The sequence below is a fragment of the Anolis carolinensis genome, unplaced genomic scaffold, assembly GCF_035594765.1.
Source record: "Anolis carolinensis isolate JA03-04 unplaced genomic scaffold, rAnoCar3.1.pri scaffold_7, whole genome shotgun sequence".
NCBI lineage: Eukaryota > Metazoa > Chordata > Lepidosauria > Squamata > Dactyloidae > Anolis > Anolis carolinensis.
The window spans coordinates 2,363,782-2,391,605 of NW_026943818.1; the positions used below are offsets into that span (position 1 = coordinate 2,363,782).

A 27,824-nucleotide genomic window follows, 5' to 3' on the forward strand; every position below is an offset into this window, starting at 1 on the left:
AAGGCCACCCTACTGGGATCTGCACACATCATCCGAAAATACATCACACAGTCCTAGACACTTGGGAAGTGTTCGACTTGTGATTTTGTGATACGAAATCCAGCATGTCTATCTTGTTTGCTGTGTCATAATACAATAATAATTTTATTTTTGTATGCTGCCTCCATCTCCCCAACGGGGACTCAAGCGGCTCACACGGGGGCAAGTCCAATAAAATCATATAATATCATAAAAACAACAGTTAAGACATCAAAGAATGCATTTAAAAACAAACTAACAAGTCATTATTTAAAATAGACATAATTAAAATATTAAATAATCATCAAAGGTGTTAAAAGGTCCAATATAGGACAACAGTCTGGGCGACAGTCAAACTGATGAAGGGAGTGTCTATTATAGAATAGAAAATTCATCAAATAGACACGACAAGCGGGGAAGATAAATCCGAACGGAAATCTATATATATAAAAGAGTGATGGCATCACGGTGACCCACAAAACAACAAAACTACAGGCCCCCCAACCTCGAAATTTGACAACACAACCCATCATCCACGCCTCTAGGTTGATACAACAAAAAGAAAAGAAAAATAAAGTCCTAATTAGAGAGAGAGGAATAATTGCTTTTATCCAATTGCTGCCAGTTAGAAGGCTAAGCTCCTCCAACTTGGTCTCCTAGCAACCCAATAAAAAATAATAAAAAACACTAAAAATTAATACAATAAAATACTATAATAACAGAAAATAACTAAAAATAATACAAGAAAATAATAAAATATAATAAATAAAAATATAACTTACAATAAAATTAATAAAAAATTGCAAATAACGTCAAATAAAAATTACACAACAATTTTTAACCAATACCACCACCACTTTGCCACAGCAACGCGTAGCCAGGCACAGCTAGTCAAACTATAAAGTGACAGGGAAAGTTTCAACGTGGATATGGGCCAGGTTATAACGGACTTGTCTACTCAAAGGCTCCAAAGGAGGAGCTTCCACCGGACTCTAAGGCAGAGAGTTAGGAATTGTGGGAGTTGAAATCCCAAACACCTGGTGGGAGGGCTCAAGTTGGCTCATGCCCGCTGTAACTGCTAATCCACCCAACAATCTCAATTTGTTGTGGTCAGTTCTCTGTCACCCTACAGTTCAAATCCCACAGTGATTCCGGCCATGAAAGCCTTCCACTATTGACTATTTGCCTAGGGATAATGGGTATTGTAGTCAGACATATCTGGAAAGCACCAGGTCAGGGAAAACAAGACCATGTTTCCAGAAAAAGAACCAGACACAGACTTGCTAACATTTTGAGAGGCAGGTGACAAAACCTGCGGAAACAAAGAGCCAAAGCTTTTGGCAGGAAGTGGAAGAAGTGACAAAACACTGCGCAATACGACTCCAGAGGTGACGTGCCCTTCTTCTGCCACAGAGAACTGCCACCAAACCACCCCAATTCTTCCATGCAAATATTTGTCTTTCAAAGGCAGGCACAATCAGGCCTGCCCTGGAAGTCTTTAAGAAAAAAATAATGCCAACACTCATATTTGGGGCCGAAATTTGGGGGCACACCAATTTGGCCAAGATCGAAGCCTTCCAAGTTAAGCAGCTTCGCATTCTCCTTGGACTTTCCAGAACAACACTGATGGCTGCTGTAAAGGCAGAGCTAGGAAGGCTCCCAGTAAAAGCTCAAATTTTAATGAGACAATTCAATTACTGGTCAAAGGTAAATCAGATGAATTCCAGTAGACTTCCTCACCTATGTTTAGAGGATCAAGACCAGCGTGCCCACAAGTCATCATGGGTAGTGGCCTTAAACAATGAGATGGCTAAAATTGGCCTTCCTTTACAATTTTTGAATGATCTAGGACAGGGGTCCCCAAACTAAGGCCCGGGGGCCGGATGCGGCCCTCCAAGGTCATTTACCTGGCCCCTGCCCTCAGTTTTATAATATAATATTTTTATATCAGTTTTAATAATATAATATTGTATATACAGTACCTATAATATTGATAGAAATATTACAATGTAATACAATGTAATACTATATTATATATTATATATTACATGTAATATTACTAATAATATTACAATATAGTGATATAATTCAATATAGTAATATATAATGCTAATATTGTTCTATGCTAATAATATAATATATTGTATATAGATATAAATTGTAAGCATCTCTGAGTCCCCTTCGGGGTGAGAAGGACAGGATATAAATGTAGTAAATAAATAAATAATAAATAAATAAAATTTTTGACTTAGGCTCGCCCAAAATCTGAAATGACTTGAAGGCACACAACAATAATCCTAATTCACTTGACTATCTTGTTGGCCAGAAGCAGGTCCACACTTCCCATTGAAATCCTGATCGGTTTGAGTTGGTTAAAATTGTTTTTATTTTTAAATATTGTATTTTAATTTCATCCTTGTTGTTGTTGTTGTTGTTGTTGTTGTTTTTGCACTACAAATAAGACATATACAGTGTGCATAGGAATTTGTTCATTTTTTTTCCTTCAAATTCGGCCCCTCAACAGTCTGAAGGATTGTGGACCGGCCCTCTGCTTTAAAAGTTTGAGGACCCCTGATCTAGGACAAAACAAGTGCTCATGCAACGCACTCATGATATCTATGCTCAATTGGACCTAGCAAGTATAGGTAGGTCTTCTGCCACAAAGTTTTTAGCCTCCCACAAAATGAATACTCATTTAGAACACTATCTGACTATTCCAGTTCCGTTGCCCTTAAGAAGAATATACACCAGGGCCAGGTTTGAACAACTCGGTATTATGATGCAAACTGGTCGCTACTGTAACATCCCAAGAAATGAGAGATTCTGTGTCTGGGGTGATCAAATAGTGGAAGATATCGAACATTTTTTGATTGATTGCCCAGCATATGCCGATCTTAGACACAGTTACTTACATCCATTACTATCTAATTTTAGGTCTCCCAACAGAAATGATCTTCTGACAGCCCTCTTACAAGGACAAGAAAGATCCACCATAATTAGAGTAAGCCTTTTTATCCTGAAAGCTATCAAGAAAAGAGCACATTTCCTGAAGGGAGAATCAGGAAAATAAGATTTTGTCGGCAAACAGATGGTCAGCTGCCTGTCCTCCCATCCTTTTTGCCTTGTTTTTATTTATGTTGCACTTTGAAATGGTCATATGACTGGTCAAACAAATAAATAATAATAATAATAATAATAATAATAATAATATTATTATTATATTGTCTTTCAAAGGCGACAGAAGCCACATATTATCAGATGTCTCATCAAAAGGCTCACAAGACCAGGCAACCGGGACTTCTCTCTGATGTCCCTCGGGCAGCATATGGTCCATGGTAAGCCTTTCCCTCATTCCTGGTATATTTGGACTCCATCCTTGCATGTGTGGGCAAGCATTGAAAGGAATGCTCACCCTTCAAAATGTACTATTGCGCCACTGAGTCTTACCTTTCAACCTTCTCTTCAGCCACACTGATGGAACCTCCAGGACTTCCCGTGCTGAGGATACATTCCTGGATAGCTGTCCCGCCCGAGAGCACAGAATCTGGCTTTGGCTTCATCACCTTCTCCTTGGCTTCTTTGGCTCCAGATTTGGCTCTGGGCAAGGTCCCCACGTGGCTGTACATTTCGTATGGCGATGGCGGACTTCTGGTTACGGCATGCATGTCGTCCTGCACATTTTCAATTGTGAGTCTCTCCAGAGGTGGAAGAGGATCCCGCACATCCCTCTTTTGTTTTTCTATAGTCTGTATGGACTCAGGGAAACACTTAGAAGCACTATTCATGGGGGAGGGTTCCAAAGTTTGGGAACCAGCTGGGCCCCGAACAACATTACGGGGCAACGCCAAATGCAACTCTTGACTCTTTCCTTCCTCTGTCCTTTTGGCTTTGACTTGATCCTTCTTCCCAGCCTTCTTCCCAGTCCTGGGCATGGTCCCCATGTGGCTGTACATGTCACACGAGCGGGCGTAAGGCAAAGGGCTTTTGGGCCCCGTGTCCAAGTCATCCTGGGTGCTTTCAATGGTGGGTGCCAGGAAGCCGTTGGGAGAAAAAGGCCCCCCTCCGTGGCTCTGTGGGGTGATGCGGCGGAAAGCAAAGACCCGGGGAAGGCTGGAGAGGCTCCCAAAGCCTTTAAAGAATTCTGGGGAAGAAAGAAACAAAACATCAGCGAGACGGTTATGTTATCCCAGGCATGGGCCAACTTGGGCCCTCCCTCCAGGTGTTTTGGACTCCAACTCCCACAATTCCTAACAGCCTCCCGGCTGTTAGGAATTGTGGGAGTTGGAGTCCAAAACACCTGGAGGGAGGGCCCAAGTTGGCCCATGCCTTTGTCCTCTTGGAACTGGACACTTGAGTCCATCCAGGGATCATCTGCATATCCACATTATGGGAGTCTGAGTCCAAAACACCTGGAGGGAGGGCCCAAGTTGGTCCATGCCTTTGTCCCCTTGGAACTGGACACTTGAGTCAGTCAAGGGATCATCTGCATACCCACATTATGGGAGTCTGAGTCCAAAACACCTGGAGAGAGGGTCCAAGTTGGTCCATGCCTTTGTCCCCTTGGAACTGGACACTTAAGTCTATCAAGGGATCATCTGCATACCCACGTTATGGGAGTCTGAGTCCAAAACACCTGGAGAGAGGGTCCAAGTTGGCCCATGCCTTTGTCCCCTTGGAACTGGACACTTGAGTCAGTCAAGGGATCATCTGCATACCCACATTATGGGAGTCTGAGTCCAAAACACCTGGAGAGAGGGTCCAAGTTGGCCCATGTCTTTGTCCCCTTGGAACTGGACACTTAAGTCTATCAAGGGATCATCTGCATGCCTACGTTGTGGGAGTCGGAGTCCAAAACACCTGGAGAGAGGGTCCAAGTTGGCCCATGCCTTGGTCCTCTTGGAACTGGACACTTAAGTCTATCAAGGGATCATCTGTATACCCACATTATGGGAGTCTGAGTCCAAAACACCTGGAGAGAGGGTCCAAGTTGGCCCATGCCTTGGTCCTCTTGGAACTGGACACTTAAGTCTATCAAGGGATCATCTGCATACCCACATTATGGGAGTCTGAGTCCAAAACACCTGGAGAGAGGGTCCAAGTTGGCCCATGCCTTGGTCCTCTTGGAACTGGACACTTAAGTCTATCAAGGGATCATCTGTATACCCACATTATGGGAGTCTGAGTCCAAAACACCTGGAGAGAGGGTCCAAGTTGGCCCATGCCTTGGTCCTCTTGGAACTGGACACTTAAGTCTATCAAGGGATCATCTGCATACCCACATTATGGGAGTCTGAGTCCAAAACACCTGGAGAGAGGGTCCAAGTTGGCCCATGCCTTGGTCCTCTTGGAACTGGACACTTAAGTCTATCAAGGGATCATCTGTATACCCACATTATGGGAGTCTGAGTCCAAAACACCTGGAGAGAGGGTCCAAGTTGGCCCATGCCTTGGTCCTCTTGGAACTGGACACTTAAGTCTATCAAGGGATCATCTGCATACCCACATTATGGGAGTCTGAGTCCAAAACACCTGGAGAGAGGGTCCAAGTTGGCCCATGCCTTGGTCCTCTTGGAACTGGACACTTAAGTCTATCAAGGGATCATCTGTATACCCACATTATGGGAGTCTGAGTCCAAAACACCTGGAGAGAGGGTCCAAGTTGGCCCATGCCTTGGTCCTCTTGGAACTGGACACTTAAGTCTATCAAGGGATCATCTGCATACCCACATTATGGGAGTCTGAGTCCAAAACACCTGGAGAGAGGGTCCAAGTTGGCCCATGCCTTGGTCCTCTTGGAACTGGACACTTGAGTCAGTCAAGGGATCATCTGCATGCCCACGTTATGGGAGTCTGAGTCCAAAACATTTGGAGGGCCCAAGTTGGCCCATGCCTGTGTTACCCTCTGGAGGGGTTTGGCAAACCCCTCAAATGTTGGGCTGAAAAAGCTGTTATTTACAGTTTGTAGGCTGACTGCTTACTCAGCAGCTCAAAAAAGAGGATACACATTTTCAGGAAGTTTACATATGCGAAATTATACGTCTAAATGCACATTTAGAAGGGATATGTCCAAAAATAGCTAAGTAGTATGTCCTCACTCTTCTGGGGTGGAGTGCAGCTAGGAAAGGCACCAGATTCTTCCTGCTCTTGAAAGCTAAGTCAGAAAATGACCGAAAATGTGGAATTTTATACAGCTGTGTGGAAGGGGCCCGTGTCTGCTTGTGGAGAGAAAAAGCAGAGTATAAACAAACAGTAATAGTAATAATAGGTAAAGGTTTCCCCTGATGTTAAGTCCAGTTGTGACCAACTCTGGGGGTTGGTGCTCATCTCCATTTCTATGCCGAAGAGCCGGCGTTGTCCATAGACACCTCCAAGGTCATGTGGCCATTGGCATGAGAGAATGGAGCGCCATTACTTTCCCGCCGGGAAAGATCCCACCTATTGATCTACTCACATTGGCATGTTTTCAAACTGCTAGGTTGGCAGGAGCTGGGGCTAAGAGTGGGCGCTCATTCTGCTCCCGCAATTTGAACCTGGGACCTTTTGGTCCGCAAGTTCAGCAGCTCAGCGCTTTAACACACTGTGCCACCAGGGGCCCAATAGTAATAATATCTGTCCCAAATCCAGAGGCAGATGACACAAATGCATAGCAGTCTCTAAGCATGATTTGGCAAAGACATTGACATAACAAAGCACTCCAATCGCTGTGTTGTCAAAGATTTTCATGGCCGGGATCACAGGGTTGTTGTATGTCTTTCGGGCTGTGTGGCCATGTTCTAGAAGTATTCTCTCCTGACGTTTCGCCCACATCTATGGCAGGCATCCTCAGAGGTTGAGAGGCACTCCAATCGCTGTTAGCAATCAGCAAGCACCGCAGGGCCAATGCAACCGGCCCATTTCCATTATGGAGGCTCATCATTGGGATGGTTCTTAGGCTCACAGTGACACCAACTTGGTCCCAGTACAACGGGACCAGTACATTGTCTTTATAGTCATTGCCAAACCAGGTGTATAACCCTCACTTGCCTAGTTTCCAACAGACCTCACAACCTCTGAGGATGCCTGCCATAGATGTGGGTGAAACATCAGGAAAGGAGGCTTCTGGAACATAGCCATACAGCTCATAAAACTCACAGCAACTCAGTGATTCTGGCCATGGAAGCCTTTGACAACACATAAAACCAGGTGTGTTTGCCTGGAGGACCCAAGTTGGTCCATGCCTGAACGTGGCCACCTCATGACAGTCCAGAAGAAGAGCTTTCTCTCTCACACAGATCACATTTCTCTCTAAAGATCTCATGCGGACCCATGTTCCAGCCAGCGCCAGAGAGACCGAATCAGTGTCCTGCGGCGTGTTCACTTACTTTTGAAGCCTCCTCCCCTCTTCTGGCTTTCGGCCATGGCTTGGGTTCCGACAGGGCGGGCGGCGCTAGAAGGAGAAGAAGTGTGCACAACGCTTACAACTTTCATCAAGCCTTCTTGGCACCCAGCCTCCCTTCCTTTCCCCCCCTCCCCCCCCTTTCTCGCTTTCTGTTTTGCTCACATTTCCTCTGCACTTGCACAACCCAAGCCTCTGCATTTGCTTTGAGAATGAAAATAATGTAAGGAGGAAGGAAAAAAACGGCACACGATGCACCTGCGTGTCCTTTCCCAACACTTGCTCCTTTGGGTGTAAGATCTCATTGGTCCAGTGCGCATTCTGCAAAAATCACCCAGCATCCTTGCTGGGTGATTCTGGGAACTGTAATCCCAAATTTAAAAAAATCCCAACTCCTACAAATCAAGGTGAATTTCCCACAAAGACCTCCAGTATTTTTGGCAGGTCATGGGGCCTCTGTGTGTCAAGTTTGGTCCAATTATATTGCAATATAATCTTTTAATACAATATAATAATACTAGCTGTGCCCGGCCACGCGTTGCTGTGGCAAAGTGGTGGTGGTATTGGTTAAAAATTGTTGTGTAATTTTTATTTGACATTATTTGCATTTTTTTATTAATTTTATTGTAAGTTATCTTTTCATTTATTATATTTTATTATTTTCTTGTATTATTTTTAGTTATTTTCTGTTATTATAATATTTTGTGTTAATTTTTTAGTGTTTTTAATTGTTTTTTTATTATTTTTTATTGGGTTGCTAGGAGACCAAGTTGGAGGAGCTTAGCCTTCTAACTGGCAGCAATTGGATAAAAGCAATTATTCCTCTCCCTCTAATTAGGACTTTATTTTTCTTTTCTTTTTGTTGTATCAACCTAGAGGCGTGGATGATGGGTTGTGTTGTCAAATTTTGAGGTTGGGGGGCCTGTACTTTTGTTGCTTTGTGAATAGCCGTGATGCCATCACTCTTTTATATATATAGATATAAGGCTTAGGTGGTGCTTATATTGTGCTATACTAATAATATATTTATGTATATATAACTTGTAAGCCACCCTGAGTCCCCTTCGGGGTGAGAAGGGCGGGATATAAATGTCACTAAAAATAAATAATAAATAGTACAATATAGTAATACAGTAGAGTTTCACTTATCCAACATAAACGGGCCAGCAGAACGTTGGATAAGTGAATATTTTGGATAATAAGGAGAGATTAAGAAAAAAGCCTATTAAGCATCAAAATAGGTTATGATTTTACAAATGAAGCACCAAAACATCATGTTATACAACAAATTTGACAGAAAATGTAGTTCAATATGCAGTAATGCTATGTAGTAATTACTGTATTTACGAATTTAGCACCAAAATATCATGATATATTGAAAACATTGACTACAAAAATGCGTTGGATAATCCAGAACGTTGGATAAGTGAGACTTTACTGCATATAATGCTTATATTGTACTATACTAATAATATAATATATTGTATGTATATATAACTTGTAAGCCGCCCTGAGTCCCCTTCGGCATGAGAAGGGAGGGATATAAATGTCGCTAGTAAATAAAATAAATAAATAAACTGTATACTACATACTTTTCCCTCAGAGTGGTATCAACGTTCCCATATATACATATGTATTATTATTATGACTTGAGAGAGCTTACTAACATTGGAATATTGCTATTACTAATATTACTATTATCATTATCTTTATTATGATTATTATTATTATCTTTATTATTACTTGAGAGAGCTTACTAACATTGCAATATTGCTATTACTATTATTATCATTATTACTTGAGAGAGCTTACTAACATTGCAATATTGCTATTACTATTATTATCATTGCTATTATTATTATTATTATCATTATTATGACTTGAGAGAGCTTACTAACATTGCAATATTGCTATTACTATTATTATCATTGTACTATTATTATTATTATCATCATTATTACTTGAGAGAGCTTACTAACATTGCAATATTGCTATTATTATTATTATCATTATCATTGCTATTATTATTATTATTATTATTATTACTTGAGAGAGCTTACTAACATTGCAATATTGCTATTACTATTATTATCATTATCATTATGACTTGAGAGAGCTTACTAACATTGCAATATTGCTATTACTGTTATTATCATTATCATTATTATTACTTGAGAGAGCTTAATAACATTGCAATATTGCTATTACTATTATCATTATCATTACTTGAGAGAGCTTACTAACATTGCAATATTGCTATTACTTTTTTATTATGACACAGCAAACAAGATAGATATGCTGGATTTCATATGAAATCCAGCAATATTGCTATTACTATTATTATTATTATCATTATTATTATGACTTGAGAGAGCTTACTAACATTGCAATATTGCTATTACTATTATTATTATCATTATTATTGCTATTACTATTATTATTATTACTTGAGAGAGCTTACTAACATTGCAATATTGCTATTACTATTATCATTATTATTGCTATTACTATTATTATTATTATTATGTCTTGAGAGCTTGCTAACATTGCAATATTGCTATTACTATTATCATTATTATTGCTATTACTTGAGAGAGCTTACTAACATTGCAATATTGCTATTACTATTATTATTATCATTATTATTGCAATTACTATTATTATTATTATGACTTGAGAGAGCTTACTAACATTGCAATATTGCTATTACTATTATTATCATTATTATTGCTATTACTATTATTATTATTATTATTACTTGAGAGAGCTTACTAACATTGCAATATTGCTATTACTCATTATTATTGCTATTACTATTATTATTATTATGTCTTGAGAGCTTGCTAACATTGCAATATTGCTATTACTATTATCATTATTATTGCTATTACTTGAGAGAGCTTACTAACATTGCAATATTGCTATTACTATTATTATTATCATTATTATTGCGATTACTATTTAACATTGCAATATTGCTATTACTATTATTATCATTATTATCATTATCATTATTATCATTATCATTATTATCATTATCATTACTATTACTATTATTATGACTTGAGAGAACTTGCTAACATTGCAATATTGCTATTACTATTATCATTATTATTGCTATTACTGTTATTATTATTATTATGACTTGAGAGAGCTTACTAACATTGCAACATTGCTATTACTATTACTATTATTATGACTTGAGAGAGCTTACTAACATTGCTATTATTATTATTATTATTATTATTATTATTATTATTATTATTATTATTATTATTATTATTATTACTTGGGAGAGCCAGCCAGGCCGCAGGAGAGGCCGTTGAAATCCTTCCCGCCATTTTTTTCCCGGCTACTTCCGGACTCTGGGAACTCCGGAACTACGACTCCCGGCGTGCCTAGCGGCGGCGGCGCCAGCGGCGGCGCGTCTTCCCGGAAGTGTCGGCCCCCGAATGGAGGCGAGGCCGGGCGGAAGCGCAGCCGCGCGCCCCTCAGACGGAAGCCGCCGGCAGCCAGAAGAGGTCGGGGCCGCCGGCTCCGCCATGGCCAAGCAGTACGACACGGTGGAGTGTCCCTTCTGCGACGAGGTCTCCAAGTACGAGAAGCTGGCCAAGATCGGGCAGGGCACCTTCGGGTGAGCTTCGTTCCCTTCCTCGCCTTCTTTAAAGCAGGCCTGGGCCAGCTTGGGCCTTCCCTCAGGGGTTTTGGACTCCAACTCCCAGCATTCCTCGCAGCCTCAGGCCCTTTCCTTTTCCCCCTCAGCCGCTTAAGCGGCTGAGGGGGAAAAGGAAGGGGCCTGAGGCTGCGAGGAATGCTGGGAGTTGGAGTCCAAAACCCCTGGAAGGCAGGCCCAAGCTTGTCCTAAATCTGAGATTGATCCAAATTAATTTCAGGCCCAACATTAATCACAACAACAGCCCTGGCCTTGTCTTAATAATAATAATAATAATAATAATACAGTATTAATATAATACAACTCTATGTTTCAGGATGTAAGGACAGGCCTGGTTTGGACACGCCTAAATGTGTATTTATATATGTATTTTATGAATGTTTTAATGTAAATGGAATGTTATCGTAATTGTTTTATATTTGTAAGCCGCCCTGAGTACCATCATACCATGGAATATTAGTACAGTAGAGTCTCACTTATCCAACACTCGCTTATCCAACGTTCTGGATTATCCAACACATTTTTGTAGTCAATGTTTTCAATACATCGTGATATTTTGGTGCTAAATTCGTAAATACAGTAATTACTACATAGCATTACTGCGTACTGAACTACTTTTTCTGTCAAATTTGTTGTATAACATGATGTTTTGGTGCTTAATTTGTAAAATCATAACCTAATTTGATGTTTAATAGGCTTTTCCTTAATCCCTCCTTATTATCCAACATATTCGCTTATCCAACATTCTGCCGGCCCGTTTATGTTGGATAAGTGAGACTCTACTGTAGTAGTATTATATGTAATATATAATATACTAGCTGTGCCCGGCCACGCGTTGCTGTGGCAAAGTGGTGGTGGTATTGGTTAAAAATTGTTGTGTAATTTTTATTTGACGTTATTTGTATTTTTTAATTAATTTTATTGTAAGTTATCTTTTTATTATATGTCATTATTTTCTTGTATTATTTTTAGTTATTTTCTGTTATTATAGTATTTTATTGTATTAATTTTTTAAATTATTTTTTAGTGTTTTTTATTGGGTTGCTAGGAGACCAAGTTGGAGGAGCTTAGCCTTTTAAATGGCAGCAATTGGATAAAAGCAATTATTCCTCTCTCTCTAATTAGGACTTTATTTTTCTTTTCTTTTTGTTGTATCAACCTAGAGGCGTGGATGATGGGTTGTGTTGTCAAATGTCGAGGTTGGGGGGCCTGTAGTTTTGTTGTTTTGTGGGTCGCCGTGATGCCATCACTCTTTTATATATATAGATAATCAATATTATATTGTATTATTGTCAGTATTATATTGCATTACATTGACTACAAAAATGCCTTGCATAATCCAGAACCTTGGATAAGCGAGTGTTGGATAAGTGAGACTCTACTGTATATACATCACACAGTCCTAAACGCTTGGGAAGTGTTCGATGTGTGATTTTGTGATACGAAATCCAGCATATCTATCTTGTTTGCTGTGTCATACAAAGTCGTCGTGTCAACAATAATAATAATAATAATAATAATAATAATAATATATTATTATTATTATTATTATTATTATTATTATTATTTACTACATTTATATCCCACCCTTCTCACCCTGAAGGGGTGATTTGAACCTGGGACCTTTCGGACAGCAAGTTCAGCAGCTCAGCGCTTTAACACATATGTACATACAATATATTATATTATTAGCATAGCACAATATTAGCATTATATATTGCTATATTGTACTATACCATCATACTGGAATATTAGTAGCAATATTATATGTAATATATAATATATAATCAATATTATATTGTATTATTGTTAGTATTATATTGCATTACATTATGATATTATTGTCATATTGCATGTATATACTATATATATATATATATATATATATATATACACAGTAGAGTCTCGCTTATCCAAGCTAAACGGGCCGGCAGAACGTTGGATAAGCAAATATCTTGGATAATAAGGAGGGATTAAGGAAAAGCCTATTAAATATCAAATTAGGTTATGATTTTACAAATTACGCACCAAAACATCATGTTATACAACAAATTTGACAGAAAAAGTAGTTCAATACGCAGTAATGTTATGTTGTAATTACTGTATTTACGAATTTAGCACCAAAATATCACAATATATTGAAAACATTGACTACAAAAATGCCTTGGATAATCCAGAATCTTGGATAAGCGAGTCTTGGATAAGTGAGACTCTACTGTATTTATTATCATACTGTAATATTATTAGTAATATTACATGTAATATATAATATATAATTAATGCTTTTATATTGTATTATTTTTAGTATTATATTGTATTATAATATTACTAGCTGTGCCCGGCCATGCGTTGCTGTGGCGTTGTCTGGTGGTGTTGGTGAGGTTGAGGTAGTGGTGGTATTGAATGTCTGTTGTATGGTTGTCTTTATGTTTAGTATGCACACTGAAGTGGATTATATGGCAGTGTGGAGTCAAGATAATCCAGTTCAAAGCAGATAATATAAGATTCTAAATGGGTTATATAGCTGTTTGGAAGGGCCTTGAGTCTACACTGCCATATAATCCAGTTAAAATCTGATAATCTGTGGAAGAGGCCTAAGTGAGGCCTAACTGCCTGTCCCCTGGGCTGAGTAGGTTGCTAGGAGACCAAGTGGGTGGAGCTTAGCCTTCTAACTGGCAGCAATTGGATAAAAATTATTATTCCTCTCCCTGTAATTAGGACTTTATTTTTCTTTTCTTTTTGTTGTATCAACCTAGAGCCGTGAATGATGGGTTGTGTTGTCAAATTTCAAGGTTGGGGGGCCTGTAGTTTTGTTGTTTTGTCCGCTGCCCTGATGCCATCACTCTTATATATACAGTAGAGTCTCACTTATCCAACAGAAACGGGCTGGCAGAATGTTGGATAAGCGAATATGTTGGATAATAAGGAGGCATTAAGGAAAAGCCTATTAAACATCAAATTAGGTTTTGATTTTACAAATGAAGCACCAAAACATCATGTTAGACAACAAATTTGGCAGAAAAAAGTAGTTCTATACGCAGTAATGCTATGTAGTAATTACTGTATTTATGAATTTAGCACCAAAATATCACGATATATTGAAAACATTGACTACAAAAATGCGTTGGATAATCCAGAACGTTGGATAAGCGAGTGTTGGATAAGTGAGACTCTACTGTATATAGATTGTCATTATTATATGTATATACAATATATTATATTATTATATATCATTATATATACTCACACCTAAGTGGAGTCTCTTGCATTTGTCCCTGTTGATCTTCATTGTGTTAAGTTTTGGCCAATCATCTCTCTCATTTGTTAAGATCGTTTTGAATCCTGCTCCTGTCTTCTGGAGTATTGATGATTTTGCCTTCTAACCCTTCATCTAAGTCATTAATCAAGATGTTGAACAGAAGTTTAAAAATAAACCAATACTGGGAAGTAAAGTAGAACTCTGAATTTTTTTTAAAGTTTCTAGACCTTGATCCACTCAGCCACAGAAGCTCACCCTGTATCCGTTTCCTTCAGCATCCTGTCTTTCCAATAACATCCAAGCAGATTGTGAAGCCAAGGGCTGGGTCCTTCCTCCATTGTTGTTGGTCTCCCAGCAACAGATGTTCTGGAACAGCTTGGCTGTTGAGCATTGGTTGGACTTGGTTTTCCAGATACTCTTGAACAAGCAGGGTTTTTTTTTAAAGGGAATTTGTTAATATCTCACAACCTACCAGGTCTCACTGACAAGCATTTTTTACCACCAGTGATTTTATTTATTTATTTACAGTATTTATATTCCGCCCTTTTTTCTCACCCCGAAGGGGACTCAGGGCAGATCACATTGTACACATATAAGGCAAACATTCAATGCCATATGAACATAGAACAGAGACAGACGCAGAGGCAATTTAAACCTTTTCCAGCTTCCTGAGGATATGCTTCATTCTGGCCACAGGGGGAGCAGCTGCTTCATCATCCACTGCGACGGAAACTTCCTCATTCCAATGATTTTTATGGTGTCGTAAATTAGCCTCCCCACATATAAGTGGTACCTAAATTTCCTACTTGATAGATGCAACTATCTTTCAGGTTGCTTAGGGGCTATTTTTTATTTTAATTGTCGGGTGCTCACCCAGACACTGGCTGGTCTCAAACTCATGACCTCTTGGTCAGAGTGATTTATTGCAGCTGGCTGCTGACCAGCTTGCACCACAGCCCGGCCCCCGGCAGATTCTGCAGCTTTTATATTATAACCCAAGCATGGGCAAACTTGGGCCCTCCAAGGCTGTTAGGAATTGTGGGAGTTGAAGTCCAAAACACCTGGAGGGAGGGCCCATGCCTGTGATAAGTCAACTTTCCTCCAAACCATGGACTCAACAATCAGTCGAATTAAAAGCCATTTAAATCCTTTTTGCTTTTTTGTGCTTTCTGGAAAAACTAAGGGTCCTTCCAGACAGGCTCTGGATCTGATTTCATCTTCTATTCAGCTTTTCTTTCTATCTGAAATATTACCTGACCATTTACTAGAGGAGATAGACTGGTAACAAATAATAAAAAATAGATTAATATTATTATTACCTCCTCCGCTTTGGTTGTCACGCTTCTCCTTAGACATTCTTTCCATTTTCTCTTCAGGGAGGTGTTTAAAGCAAAGCATCGGCAGACCGGGAAGAAAGTGGCTCTGAAGAAAGTGTTGATGGAGAATGAAAAAGAAGGGGTGAGTGTCCTTTCGAAGGCTTTGATGGCCAGAATCGCTGGGTCGTTGTGAGTTTTCCGGGCTGTCTGGCCATGTCCTAGAAGCATTCTCTCCTGACGTTTCGCCCACAGCTATGGCAGGCATCCTCAGAGGTTGTGAGCTCTGTTGGAAACTAGGCAAGTGGGGTTTATTTATCTGTGGGAGAAAGAACTCTTGCCTGTTTGAGTTGAATATTGCATTGAATAGCCTTGCAGCTTCAAAGACTGACTGCTTCCTGCCTGGGGGAATCCTTTGTTTGGAGGAGTTAGCAGGAAACAGTCAGGGCCAACTAACACCTCGCAACAAAGGATTCCCCCAGGGAAGAGGCAGCCGGGTTTTGAAACTGCAAGGCTATTCAAGCCGGTCAATTGCAACATTCACATTTCCCTCGAATAGACAAGAGATATTTATATACATGTATACATATATACAATATAATTTACAATAATATATAATATTATAATATATGCATATATTAATAATATTATTTTAATATAATATAATACTAATAATATAATACAGTAGAGTCACTTATCCAAGCTAAATGGGCCGGCAGAAGCTTGGATAAGCGAATATCTTGTATAATAAGGAGGGATTAAGGAAAAGTCTATTAAACATCAAATTAGGTTATGATTTTATAAATTAAGCACCAAAACATCATGTTATACAACAAATTTGATAGAAAAAGTAGTTCAATACGCAGTAATGTTATATTGTAATTACTGTATTTACGAATTAAGCGCCAAAATATCACGATATGTTGGAAACATTCAAGGCAAAAATAGCTTGGATTATCCAGAGGCTTGGATAAGCGAGGCTTGGATAAGTGAGACTCTACTGTAATATTAATTATATATTACATGTAATATTATTAATAATATTACTATATATATATATAGGACAATATGGTAATTTATTGCCAGTCTTGTGCTATGCTAATAATATAATATTGTATGTAAATTTATTTTGTAAGCCGCTCTGAGTCCCCTTCGGGGTGAGAAGGGCGGGATATAAATGTATTAAATACATAAATATTTGTCCCACCCTGGATATTTTTCCAGAGATAGATAAAACCCACTTTCCTAGTTTCCAACCAATTTCACAACCTCTGAGGAGGCGTCCCATAGATGTGGGTGAAACGTCTAGAGACGTCTAGATACAGTCCAGAAAACTCACAGCAACCCAGGAAGCGGTGAGTTTGCAGGTTTGGGGTGGGAAAGGAACCAAGTCTTCTAACAGTTTTTCCTCCTCCTCTCAAGTTTCCTATCACAGCCCTGCGGGAGATCAAGATCCTCCAGCTGCTGAAGCATGAAAACGTGGTGAATCTCATTGAGATCTGTCGGACTAAAGGTAACCATTTGCACTGTCATGTGTCATAGCTGGGATTGATCTAATCGGTCTACTACTCAATTGTTCTATGAGTCTATGAAAGATGTAACTGTGTTGTCGAAGGCTTTCATGGCCGGGATCACAGTGTTGTTGTATGTCTTTCGGGCTGTGTGGCCATGTTCCAGAAGTATTCTCTCCTGACGTTTCGCCCACATCTATGGCAGGCATCCTCAGAGGTTGTGAGGCATGGATAAACTAGGCAAGGAAGGTAAATATATATCTGTGGAGAGTCCAGGGTGTGACAAGAGTCCTTTGTCAGTTGGAAGCCAGCGCTAATGTTTCAGTTAATCATCCTAATTAGCATTGGAAAGGTTTGTCTCTTGCCTGGGGGGCATCCTTTGTTCAGTCATCAGCTGTCCTTGGGGCTCCTCTGCCCATCTACTGTTTTGATTTTTGAGTTTTTTAATACTGGTAGCCAGATTTTGTTCATTTTCATGGTTTCCTCCTTTCTGTTGAAGTTGTCCACATGCTTGTGGAGTTCAATGGCTTCTCTGTGTCGTCTGACATGATAGCTGTTGGAATGGTCCAGCATTTCTGTGTTCTCAAATAATGTGTTTTAGCCTCCCATTTTTAACATTTTATGCGGTATGCTGACTTTTATGACTGTTTTACTGATGTTGATGTGAAATTGTTTTACTGTTTTATCGCTGTTATTGTATTTTTATGTCAGGCATGGCCTCATGTAAGCCGCTCCGAGTCCCTCCGGGGAGATGGGGCGGGGTATAAAAATAAAGTTATTATTATTATTATAAAAGTTATTATTAATATACTGTGTCCAGGTTGGTTCATCAAGTGCTCCGCTACGGCTGATTTCTCTGGTTGATTAACTGAAACATTAGCGCTGGCTTCCAACTGACAAAGGATTCTTGTCACACCCTGGACTCTCCACAGATATATATTTACCTTCCTTGACTAGTTTCTCCATGCCTCACAACTTCTGAGGATGCCTGCCATAGATGTGGGCGAAACGTCAGGAGAGAATACTTCTGGAACATGGCCACACAGCCCGAAAGACATACAACAACCCTGTGATCCCGGCCATGAAAGCCTTCGACAACACATTGACAAAGGACTCTTGTCACACCCTGGACTCTCCACAGATATATATTTACCTTCCTTACCTAGTCTCTCCATGCCTCACAACCTCTGAGGATGCCTGCCATAGATGTGGGCGAAACGTCAGGAGAGAATACTTCTGGAACATGGCCACACAGCCCGAAAGACATACAACAACCCTGTGATCCCGGCCATGAAAGTCTTCGACAACACATTGACAAAGGACTCTTGTCATACCCTGGACTCTCCACAGATATATATTTACCTTCCTTACCTAGTCTCTCCATGCCTCACAACCTCTGAGGATGCCTGCCATAGATGTGGGCAAAACATCAGGAGAGAATACTTCTGGAACAGGGCCACACAGCCCAAAAGACATACAAGAACCCAAAGATGTAACTGTTGGGTTTGTCGCCCTTTTTCATCTGCTTCTTCCCTTTGATTCCGCAGCCTCTCCCTACAACCGCTGCAAGGGGAGCATCTACCTGGTCTTCGACTTCTGTGAGCACGACTTGGCCGGCCTCCTCAGCAACGCCCATGTCAAGTTCACCCTCTCCGAGATCAAGAAAGTGATGCAGATGCTCTTGAACGGCCTCTATTACATCCACCGGAACAAGGTGAGGAGAGCTCCCCTCCGGTCTGCCCACTTTACGGCTCCTGAGGAAGGGGCTCCCTTCACCGTCCCTGCTTTTCTCCTCTTCCAGATCTTGCACAGGGACATGAAAGCGGCCAACGTCCTCATCACGCGGGACGGGGTCCTGAAACTGGCCGACTTTGGCTTGGCCCGGGCCTTCAGCTTGGCAAAGAACAGCCAGCCCAACCGCTATACCAACCGGGTGGTGACTCTATGGTACCGGCCTCCTGAGCTCCTTCTAGGTGAGTCAAGAGCGTTCGGTGGACAACAAGACCCTTTGTGGCCTTTGGCACGGCCAGTTCACGCGTGGGGAGGATAGGATTGTGCCATCACAAGGCTGGTTAGTACTTGGAATATTATTATTATTATTATTATTATTATTATTATTATTATTATTATTATTTAATACATTTATATGCCACCCTTCTCACCCCGAAGGGGACTCAGAGCGGCTTACAAATTAAATTTACATACAATATTATATTATTAGCATAGTACAATACTGGTAATAAATTACTATATTGTACTGTATCAATATATTGTAATATCATTAGTAATATTACATGTAAAATATAATATATAATTAATATTATTATACAGTAGAATCTCACTTATCCAAGCTAAACGGGCCGGCAAAAGCTTGGCTATGCGAATATCTTGGATAATAAGGAGGGATTAAGGAAAAGCCTATTAAACATCAAATTAGGTTATGATTTTACAAATTAAGCACCAAAACATCATGTTATACAACAAATTTGATAGAAAAAATAGTTCAATACGCAGGAATGTTATGTTGTAATTACTGTATTTATGAATCTAGCACCAAAATATCACGATATATTGAAAACATTGACTACAAAAATGCCTTGGATAATCCAGATCGTAATTTTGCCAATGTCTATTGTTTCCAAATGCCGGCTGAGATCTTTTGGCACGGCACCCAATGTGCCCATCACCGCTTGGGAAGTGTTCGACTTGTGATTTTGTGATACGAAATCCAGCATATCTATCTTGTTTGCTGTGTCATAAAATAATAATAATAATAACTATTTATATACCACCCTATCTCACGGATGGGACACAGGGCAGTTTCCAATCATAAAAACATCACATACATTACATAGCAGCATAATAACACATTATTAAACAAGGTAAAATAATACAATTGTATAGCAATAAATAACACTTACACAACCTGATCAAGGGGATGGGAACCATAAATCCAGTACAGTAGAGTCTCACTTATCCAAGCTATGTGGGCCGGCAGAAGCTTGTATATGCAAATATCTTGGATAATAAGGAGGGATTAAGGAAAAGCCTATTAAACATCAAATTAGGTTATGATTTTACAAATGAAGCACCAAAGCATCATGTTAGACAACAAATTTGGCAGAAAAAGTAGTTCAATACGCAGTAATGCTATGTAGTAATTACTGTATTTATGAATTTAGCACCAAAATATCACGATATATTGAAAACATTGACTACAAAAATGCGTTAGATAATCCAGAACGTTAGATAAGCAAGTGTTGGATAAGTGAGACTCTACTATAATTACTACATAGCATTACTGCGCATGGAACTACTTTTTCTGTCAAATTTGTTGTATAATATGATGTTTTGGTGCTTAATTTGTATAACGATTACCTAATTTGATGTTTCATCGGCTTTTCCTGAATCCCTTCTTATTATCCAACATACAGTAGATTCTCACTTATCCAACACTTGCTTATCCATCGTTCTGGATTATCCAACGCATTTTTGTAGTCAATGTTTTCAATATATCGTGATATTTTGGTGCTAAATTCGTAAATACAGTAATTACTACATAGCATTACTGCGTATTGAACTACTTTTTCTGCCAAATTTGTTGTCTAACATGATGTTTTGGTGCTTCATTTGTAAAATCATAACCTAATTTGATATTTAATAGGCTTTTCCTTAATCCCTCCTTATTACCCAACATATTCGCTTATCCAACATTCTGCTGGCCCGTTTATGTTGGATAAGTGAGACTCTACTGTATTCACTTATCCTGCTGGCCTGTTTATGTTGGATAAGTGACTCTACTGTATATTGATAATCTTATATTATCTGCTTAGAACTGGATTATATGAGGCCCCTTCTTCACAGCTGTATAAAATGCACTGAAGTGGATTATATGGCAGTGTGGAGTCAAGATAATCCAGTGCAAAGCAGATAATATAAGATTATAAATGGGTTATATAGCTGTGTGGAAGGTCCTTGAGTCTACACTGCCATATAATCCAGTTAAAATCTGATAATCTGTGGAAGAAGCCTATGTGAGGCCTAAATCTGCCTGTCCCCTGAGCTGAGTTGGTTGCTAGGAGACCAAGTGGGCAGAGATTTGTCCTCTAACTGGCAGCAATTGGATAAAAACAATTATTCCTTTCCCTCTAATTAGGACTTTATTTTTCTTTTCTTTTTGTTGTATCAACCTAGAGCCGTGGATGATGGGTTGTGTTGTCAAATTCTGAGGTTGGGGGGCCTGTAATTTTGTTGTTTTGTTGGTCGCCGTGATGCCATCACTCATTTATATATAGATAGATAGATAGAAAATTATATTGTGTGTATATATAACAAGACACTCTTCTGTTTAGGAGAGCGGGATTACGGGCCGCCCATTGATCTCTGGGGCGCGGGGTGCATTATGGCCGAGATGTGGACCCGGAGCCCCATCATGCAGGGCAACACGGAGCAGCACCAGCTCACGCTCATCAGCCAGCTCTGCGGATCCATCACTCCCGATGTAAGCAAAGAGATCTCTGGATTCATCTAATGGTGCACTCTTGATGATACGTTTCTCTTTTTATACTGTTTTAGATTGTATTTATTTGTGTGAAGGCAAAGAACCTATGGTCTAGGCCAGGCATGGACCAACTCATTTTTCCGACAAGCCTTTGATCATATTTAGATTCTCTTATAATACATATGAGGGGTGTTGACTCTTTTTTAGCACTTCACAATCCTGCTGTTTTATCTATGGCAATTGCTGTATTTTATTGTTTTTACCAGGGGGTACTGTGAATTTATGATGTTGTGCTGTTTATTGCCTATGTTTTGTTTTGCACTTGGATTTTGTATTTTTTGTCACACCTTGAGTGTTTTGTAAGCCGCCCCGAGTCCCTCTGGGAGATGGTGGCGGGACATAAATAAATTATTATTGTTATTATTGATACAACGACATAGTGTGACACAGCAAACAAGATAGATATGCTGGATTTCGTACCACAAAATCACAAGTCAAACACTTCCCAAGCGTTTAGGACTGTGTGATGTATTATTATTGTGTATGTGTGTGTATATATCTATATATATAAAAGAGTGATGGCATCACGGCAGCGGACAAAACAACAAAAGTAAACACCCCACAACCTCGAAAATTGACAGCACAACCCCTCATCCATGCCTCTAGGTTGATACAACAAAAAGAAAAGAAAAATAAAGTCCTAATTAGAGGGAGAGGAATAATTGTTTTTATCCAATTGCTGCCAGTTAGAAGGCTAAGCTTCGCTCACTTGGTCTCCTAGCAACCCACTCAGCCCAGGGGACCCTTTACCTTAACTACCACCAATTCCTCAATACTTTATTTCCCATACCACCATACTTCACCACAGCAACGCGTGGCCGGGCACAGCTAGTATATATATATAGTATATACATGCAGTATTGACAATAATATTATAATGTAATGCAATAAAATACTAACAATAATACAATATAATAGTGATTATATATTATATATTACATATAATATTACTATACTAGAGTCTCGCTTATCCAACATTCTGGATTATCCAACACATTTTTGTAGTCAATGTTTTCAATACATCGTGATATTTTGGTGCTAAATTCATAAATACAGTAATTACTATATAGCATTGCTGTGTATAGAACTACTTTTTCTGTCAAATTTGTTGTATAACATGATGTTTTGGTGCTTAATTTGTGAAATCATAACCTAATTTGATGTTGAATAGGCTTTTCCTTAATCCCTCCTTATTATCCAAGATATTCGCTTATCCAACGTTCTGCCGGCCCGTTTATGTTGGATGAGACTCTACTGTACTAATATTCCAGTATGATGGTATAGTACAACATAGCAATATATAATGCTGATATTGTGCTATGCTAATAATATAATATATTGTATGTACATATAATTTGTAAACTGCACTAAGTCCCCTTCAGGGTGAGACGGGTGGGATATAAATGTAGCAAATAATAATAATAATGATAATAATAATAATATGTTATTATTATTGTTATTGACACAAAGACACAGTATAACACAGCAAATGAGATGTATATGCTGGATTTTGTATCACAAAATCACAAGTTGAACACTTCCCAGGCATTTAGGACTGTGTGATGTATTATTGTTGTTATTATTATTAATTCAATGCTGATGAAGCAGACCAATGGCAACATTTACACTTGCCAAACAGACAAGAGTTCTTTCTCTCACCCTGGACATCATTCCACAAATATATATCTCATTCCCATAACAATCCTGTATCTGTGACCATTCTTATACTGGTTTGCACTTTTTACCTTTGTGAACTTGATATAGACACAGGGTCTATATCACTTTATCACTTTATTGCAGCACTTTATCAGTCACCTCGTGTTTACAATATTTATATGGTGCACCTTACCCAGTCTACTTTACAACCTCTCAGTTTAATCCATGTTTTTATTAGTTCTTGTCATTGGTTTTTATTGGCTAATGTTTAAATTTTTATAATTGTGCATGTCTTTTGTCTATTGTTGTGTTTTATATTGCTACTAGCTATGCCCGGCCACGCGTTGCTGTGGCGTTGGTGAGAACTTGTTGAGGTAGTGATGGTATTGAATGTCTGTTGTATGGTTGTCTTTATGTTTAGTATGCATTTGGTTGTTTGTGTACTGTGAAAGTGGTGAGGGTAGAGGGGGTCTATGTCCCTGTGTAGTATTGTATAGTATTTATACGTTGTCCATGTGTTGGGAATGCTTGGATTGTGTCCTGCTGCATAGTAGAAAGGGTTGGGCTGGATGGCCTTTAGGGGTCTCTCCAAACTCTTGTGCCAGTCCCCTGGGCGGAGTGCGTTGTTAGGAAACCAAGTGGGCAGGGCTTAGCCCTCTAACTGGCAGCAATTGGATAAAAACAATTATTCCTCTCCCTCTAATTAGGACTTTATTTTTCTTTTCTTTTTGTTGTATCAACCTAGAGCCATGGATGATGGGCTGTGTTGTCAAATTTCGAGGTTGGGGGGACTGTAGTTTTGTTGTTTTGTCCGCTGCCCTGAGGCCATCACTCTTTTATATATATAGACTAGCTGTGCCCGGCCACGCGTTGCTGTGGCTTTGTCTGGTGGTGTTGGTGATAAATTGTTGAGATAGTGGTGGTACTGAATGTCTGTTGTATGGTTGTCTTTATGTTTAGTATGCATTTGGTTGTTTGTGTACTGTGAAAGTGGTGAGGATAGAGGACACTGTTTATGTTGGATTAGTGAGACTCTACTGTATATTTGTAATCTTATATTATTTGCCTAGAACTGCCCCTTCTTCACAGCTGTATAAAATGCACACTGAAGTGAATTATCTGGCAGTGTGGACTCAAGATAATCCAGTTTAAAGCAGATAATATAAGATTCTAAAGGGGTAATATAGCTGTGTGGAAGGGCCTTGAGTCTACACTGCCATATAATCCCATTAAAATCAGATAATCTGTATCTTATAGGCAGTGTGGAAGAGGCCTGAGGCCTAACTGTGCCTGTCTCATGGACTGAGTTGGTTGCTAGGAGACCAAGTTGGAGGAGCTTAGCCCTCTAACTGTCAGCAATTGGATAAAAACAATTATTCCTTTCCCTCTAATTAGGACTTTATTTTTCTTTTCTTTTCGTTGTATCAACCTAGAACCGTGGATGATGGGTTGTGTTGACAAATTTCGAGGCTGGGGGGCCTGTACGTTTGTTGTTTTGTCCGCTGCCCTGATGCCATCACTTTTTTATATACAGTAGAGTCACTTATCCAAGCTTCTGGATTATCCAAGCCATTTTTGGAGTCAATGCTTTCAATATATCATGATATTTTGGTGCTAAATTCGTAAATACAGTAATTACAACATAACATTACTGCGTATTGAACTACTTTTTCTGTCAAATTTGTTGTATAACATGATGTTTTGGCGTTTAATTTGTAAAATCATAACCTAATTTGATGTTTAATAGGCTTTTCCTAAATACCTCCTTATTATCCAAGATATTCGCTTATCCAACGTTCTGCCGGCCTGTTTAGCTTGATAAATGAGTGTCTACTGTATTGTTGACACAACGACATTGTATGACACAGAAAACAAGATAGATATGCTGGATTTCGTATCACAAAATCACAAGTCGAACACTTCCCAAGCGTTTAGGACTGTGTAATGTATTATTGTTGCTGTGGTTGTTGTTGTTGTTATTATTATTATTATTAATTCAATGCTAATGAAGCAGACCAATGGCAACATTTACACTTGCCAAACAGACAAGAGTTCTCTCTCTCACCCTGGACATCATTCCACAGATATACAGTAGAGTCTCACTTATCCAACATAAACAGGCCTGCAGAATGTTGGATAAGCGAATACGTTGGATAATAAGGAGGCATTAAGGAAAAGCCTATTAAACATCAAATTAGGTTATGATTTTACAAATTAAGCACCAAAACATCATGTTATGCAATAAATTTCACAGAAAAAGTAGTTCAATACGCAGTAATGCTATGTAGTAATTGCTGTATTTACGAATTTAGTACCAAAATATCACGATGTATTGAAAACATTGACTACAAAAATGCGTGGGATAATCCAGAACGTTGGATAAGCGAGTGTTGGATAAGCGAGACTCTACTGTATATAGAAGATTGTTTTTATTCGGGCTTGGCCCCATGTAAGCCGCCCTGAGTCCCCTTTGGGGAGATAGAGGCAGGGTATAAAAATAAAGTTATTATTATTATTATAAACCCCACTTTCCTAGTTTCTAACACACATCACAACCTCTAAGGATGCCTGCTATAGATGTGGGCGAAACGTCAGGAGAGAATGCTTCTGGAATATAGCCTGGAAAACTCACAGCAACCCACTGTCTGGGTTGTTGTATGTCTTTCGGGCTGTGTGGCCATGTTCCAGAAGTATTCTCTCCTGACGTTTCACCCACATCTATGGCAGGCATCCTCAGGGGTTGTGAGGTATGGATAAATTTATTTTAAATTTATTTATAAATTTGTTATAAATTTATTATAAATTTATTTATCCATACCTCACAACCTCTGAGGATGCCTGCCATAGATATGGGCGAAACGTCAGGAGAGAATACTTCTGGAACATGGCCTGGAAAACTCACAGCAACCCACTGTCTCTCAGTCTGTTTGTCCTTGCCTTTGTCACCCTGTGACGCCTGTTTCTCCTTGGTTCCTACTTAGGTCTGGCCCAACGTGGACAAATACGAGCTCTACCAGAAGCTGGAGCTGCCCAAAGGGCAGAAGCGCAAAGTCAAGGAGCGGCTCAAAGCCTACGTCAAAGACCCTTACGCGCTGGACCTGATCGATAAGCTGCTGGTCCTGGACCCGGCCCAGAGGATCGACAGCGACGACGCCCTGAACCACGACTTCTTCTGGTCCGACCCGATGCCGTCGGACCTCAAGAACATGCTCTCCACCCACAACCAGTCCATGTTCGAGTACCTGGCTCCACCCCGGAGGAGAGGCGGGCACATGCCCCAGCCGCCGGCCAACCAGTGCCGGAACACCACCGCCACCAACCAGACCGAGTTCGACCGCGTGTTTTGATTTTTAAAAAGAAGCGGGGAAAAAAAAAACAAAAGTTCATTTCAAAGCATGATGATTGAAAAAGAAGAAAAACAAAGCAGTCGGGCTTTGGTTACTTTCGACTCCGTTGTGAAAATGAATTGTAGGCAGAACGAGGTGAAATTAGAAACGTGTCAAGAGGCCACAGGATTATGCGAAATGTGCAGCAGTTCGAGGATCTACAGATCCGTTTCCAGGATCCCGAACAGATTGCGGTCAGTCCACCGAGAGCCAAAATGGGCTTGTTTTCCTTTAGGACAAGCTTTGGATCTTGGATGGTGGGGGTGACATCCCGTTGCCTCTGCTTTTCTGCCCTTTTGTGAAGCTTCTGCACTTTTTTATTTTTATTTTATATATAGATTTTTTTAAAAATTAATCCAGACGCAATAGCAGGAAAAAAAACTTTTTCTAAAAACAGAGGCAAGAATTGCACATTCTCCCCCCCCTTTAGTTTGCTTTATTTTTAATATCTTTTGTGAACCTCATCATGTGTTTTTCCTTTGAAAAAAAAATCATAATAGCTTGATGAATGCTCCAAACTGTGATTAAAAATTCTGGCTTTAATGTCTCACGCTATGCAATGCCTTGTTTCGATTTGTGGATCAATGGGGATCATGTTTGTGGGATTTTGAGTTTGAATCCCGGCTCAGCCGAGAAAAAACACCGCTTGACCCTGGATAAGTCACACCATCTCAGCCACTTCCAACATTAACACTTGACTCCAACAGACAAGAGTTCTTTCTCACAGCCTGAATATTATTCCACAAGTATATACCATATATACTCGAGTATAAGCCGACCCGAATATAAGCGGAGGCACCTAATTTTACCACAAAAAAACTGGGAAAACATTGACTCCAGTATAAGCTGAGAATGGTAAATTTCAGAAATAAAAATAGATACCAATAAAATTACATGTATTGAGGCATCAGGAGTTTAAATGTTTTTGAATATTTGCATGAAACTCAAATTTAAGATAAGACTGTCCAACTCTAATCAAATCATGATTCTCATCTTCTTCAATGTAAATGTGCTTATGGATCCTTTTAATAATAATAGAGTAAAATAATACATGCAATAATAATAAATAAAT

General features: G+C 39.5%; 2 protein-coding genes across 3 annotated transcripts in view; one reads left to right on the forward strand and one right to left on the reverse strand.

Annotated features, from left to right (window-relative positions):
• The window catches only part of sh2d3c (SH2 domain containing 3C), a 53,837-nt gene extending 43,027 nt beyond the window's left edge, over positions 1 to 10,810 (reverse strand). Inside the window, exons 1-3 of one of the 2 annotated variants that reach the window (XM_062959413.1) lie at positions 10,683 to 10,810; positions 7,380 to 7,444; positions 3,466 to 4,159 (exon numbers count right to left, since the gene is read on the reverse strand). In XM_062959413.1, the coding sequence (XP_062815483.1) occupies positions 3,466 to 4,159; positions 7,380 to 7,416 (731 nt within the window). In that variant the 5' untranslated portion in view covers positions 7,417 to 7,444; positions 10,683 to 10,810. The remainder of the gene's footprint in view (positions 1 to 3,465; positions 4,160 to 7,379; positions 7,445 to 10,682) is intronic. The other variant, XM_062959412.1, reaches the window with a different exon arrangement.
• Positions 10,811 to 10,845: 35 nt separating this feature from the next.
• Positions 10,846 to 27,307, forward strand: cdk9 (cyclin dependent kinase 9). Its single transcript, XM_062959436.1, has 7 exons — positions 10,846 to 11,027; positions 15,702 to 15,783; positions 17,061 to 17,151; positions 18,697 to 18,863; positions 18,951 to 19,122; positions 21,502 to 21,650; positions 26,348 to 27,307. The coding sequence occupies exons 1-7, from the start codon at positions 10,846 to 10,848 to the stop codon at positions 26,711 to 26,713; spliced, it is 1,209 nt and encodes a 402-aa protein (XP_062815506.1). The 3' UTR covers positions 26,714 to 27,307.
• The last annotated feature ends 517 nt before the right edge of the window (positions 27,308 to 27,824 follow it).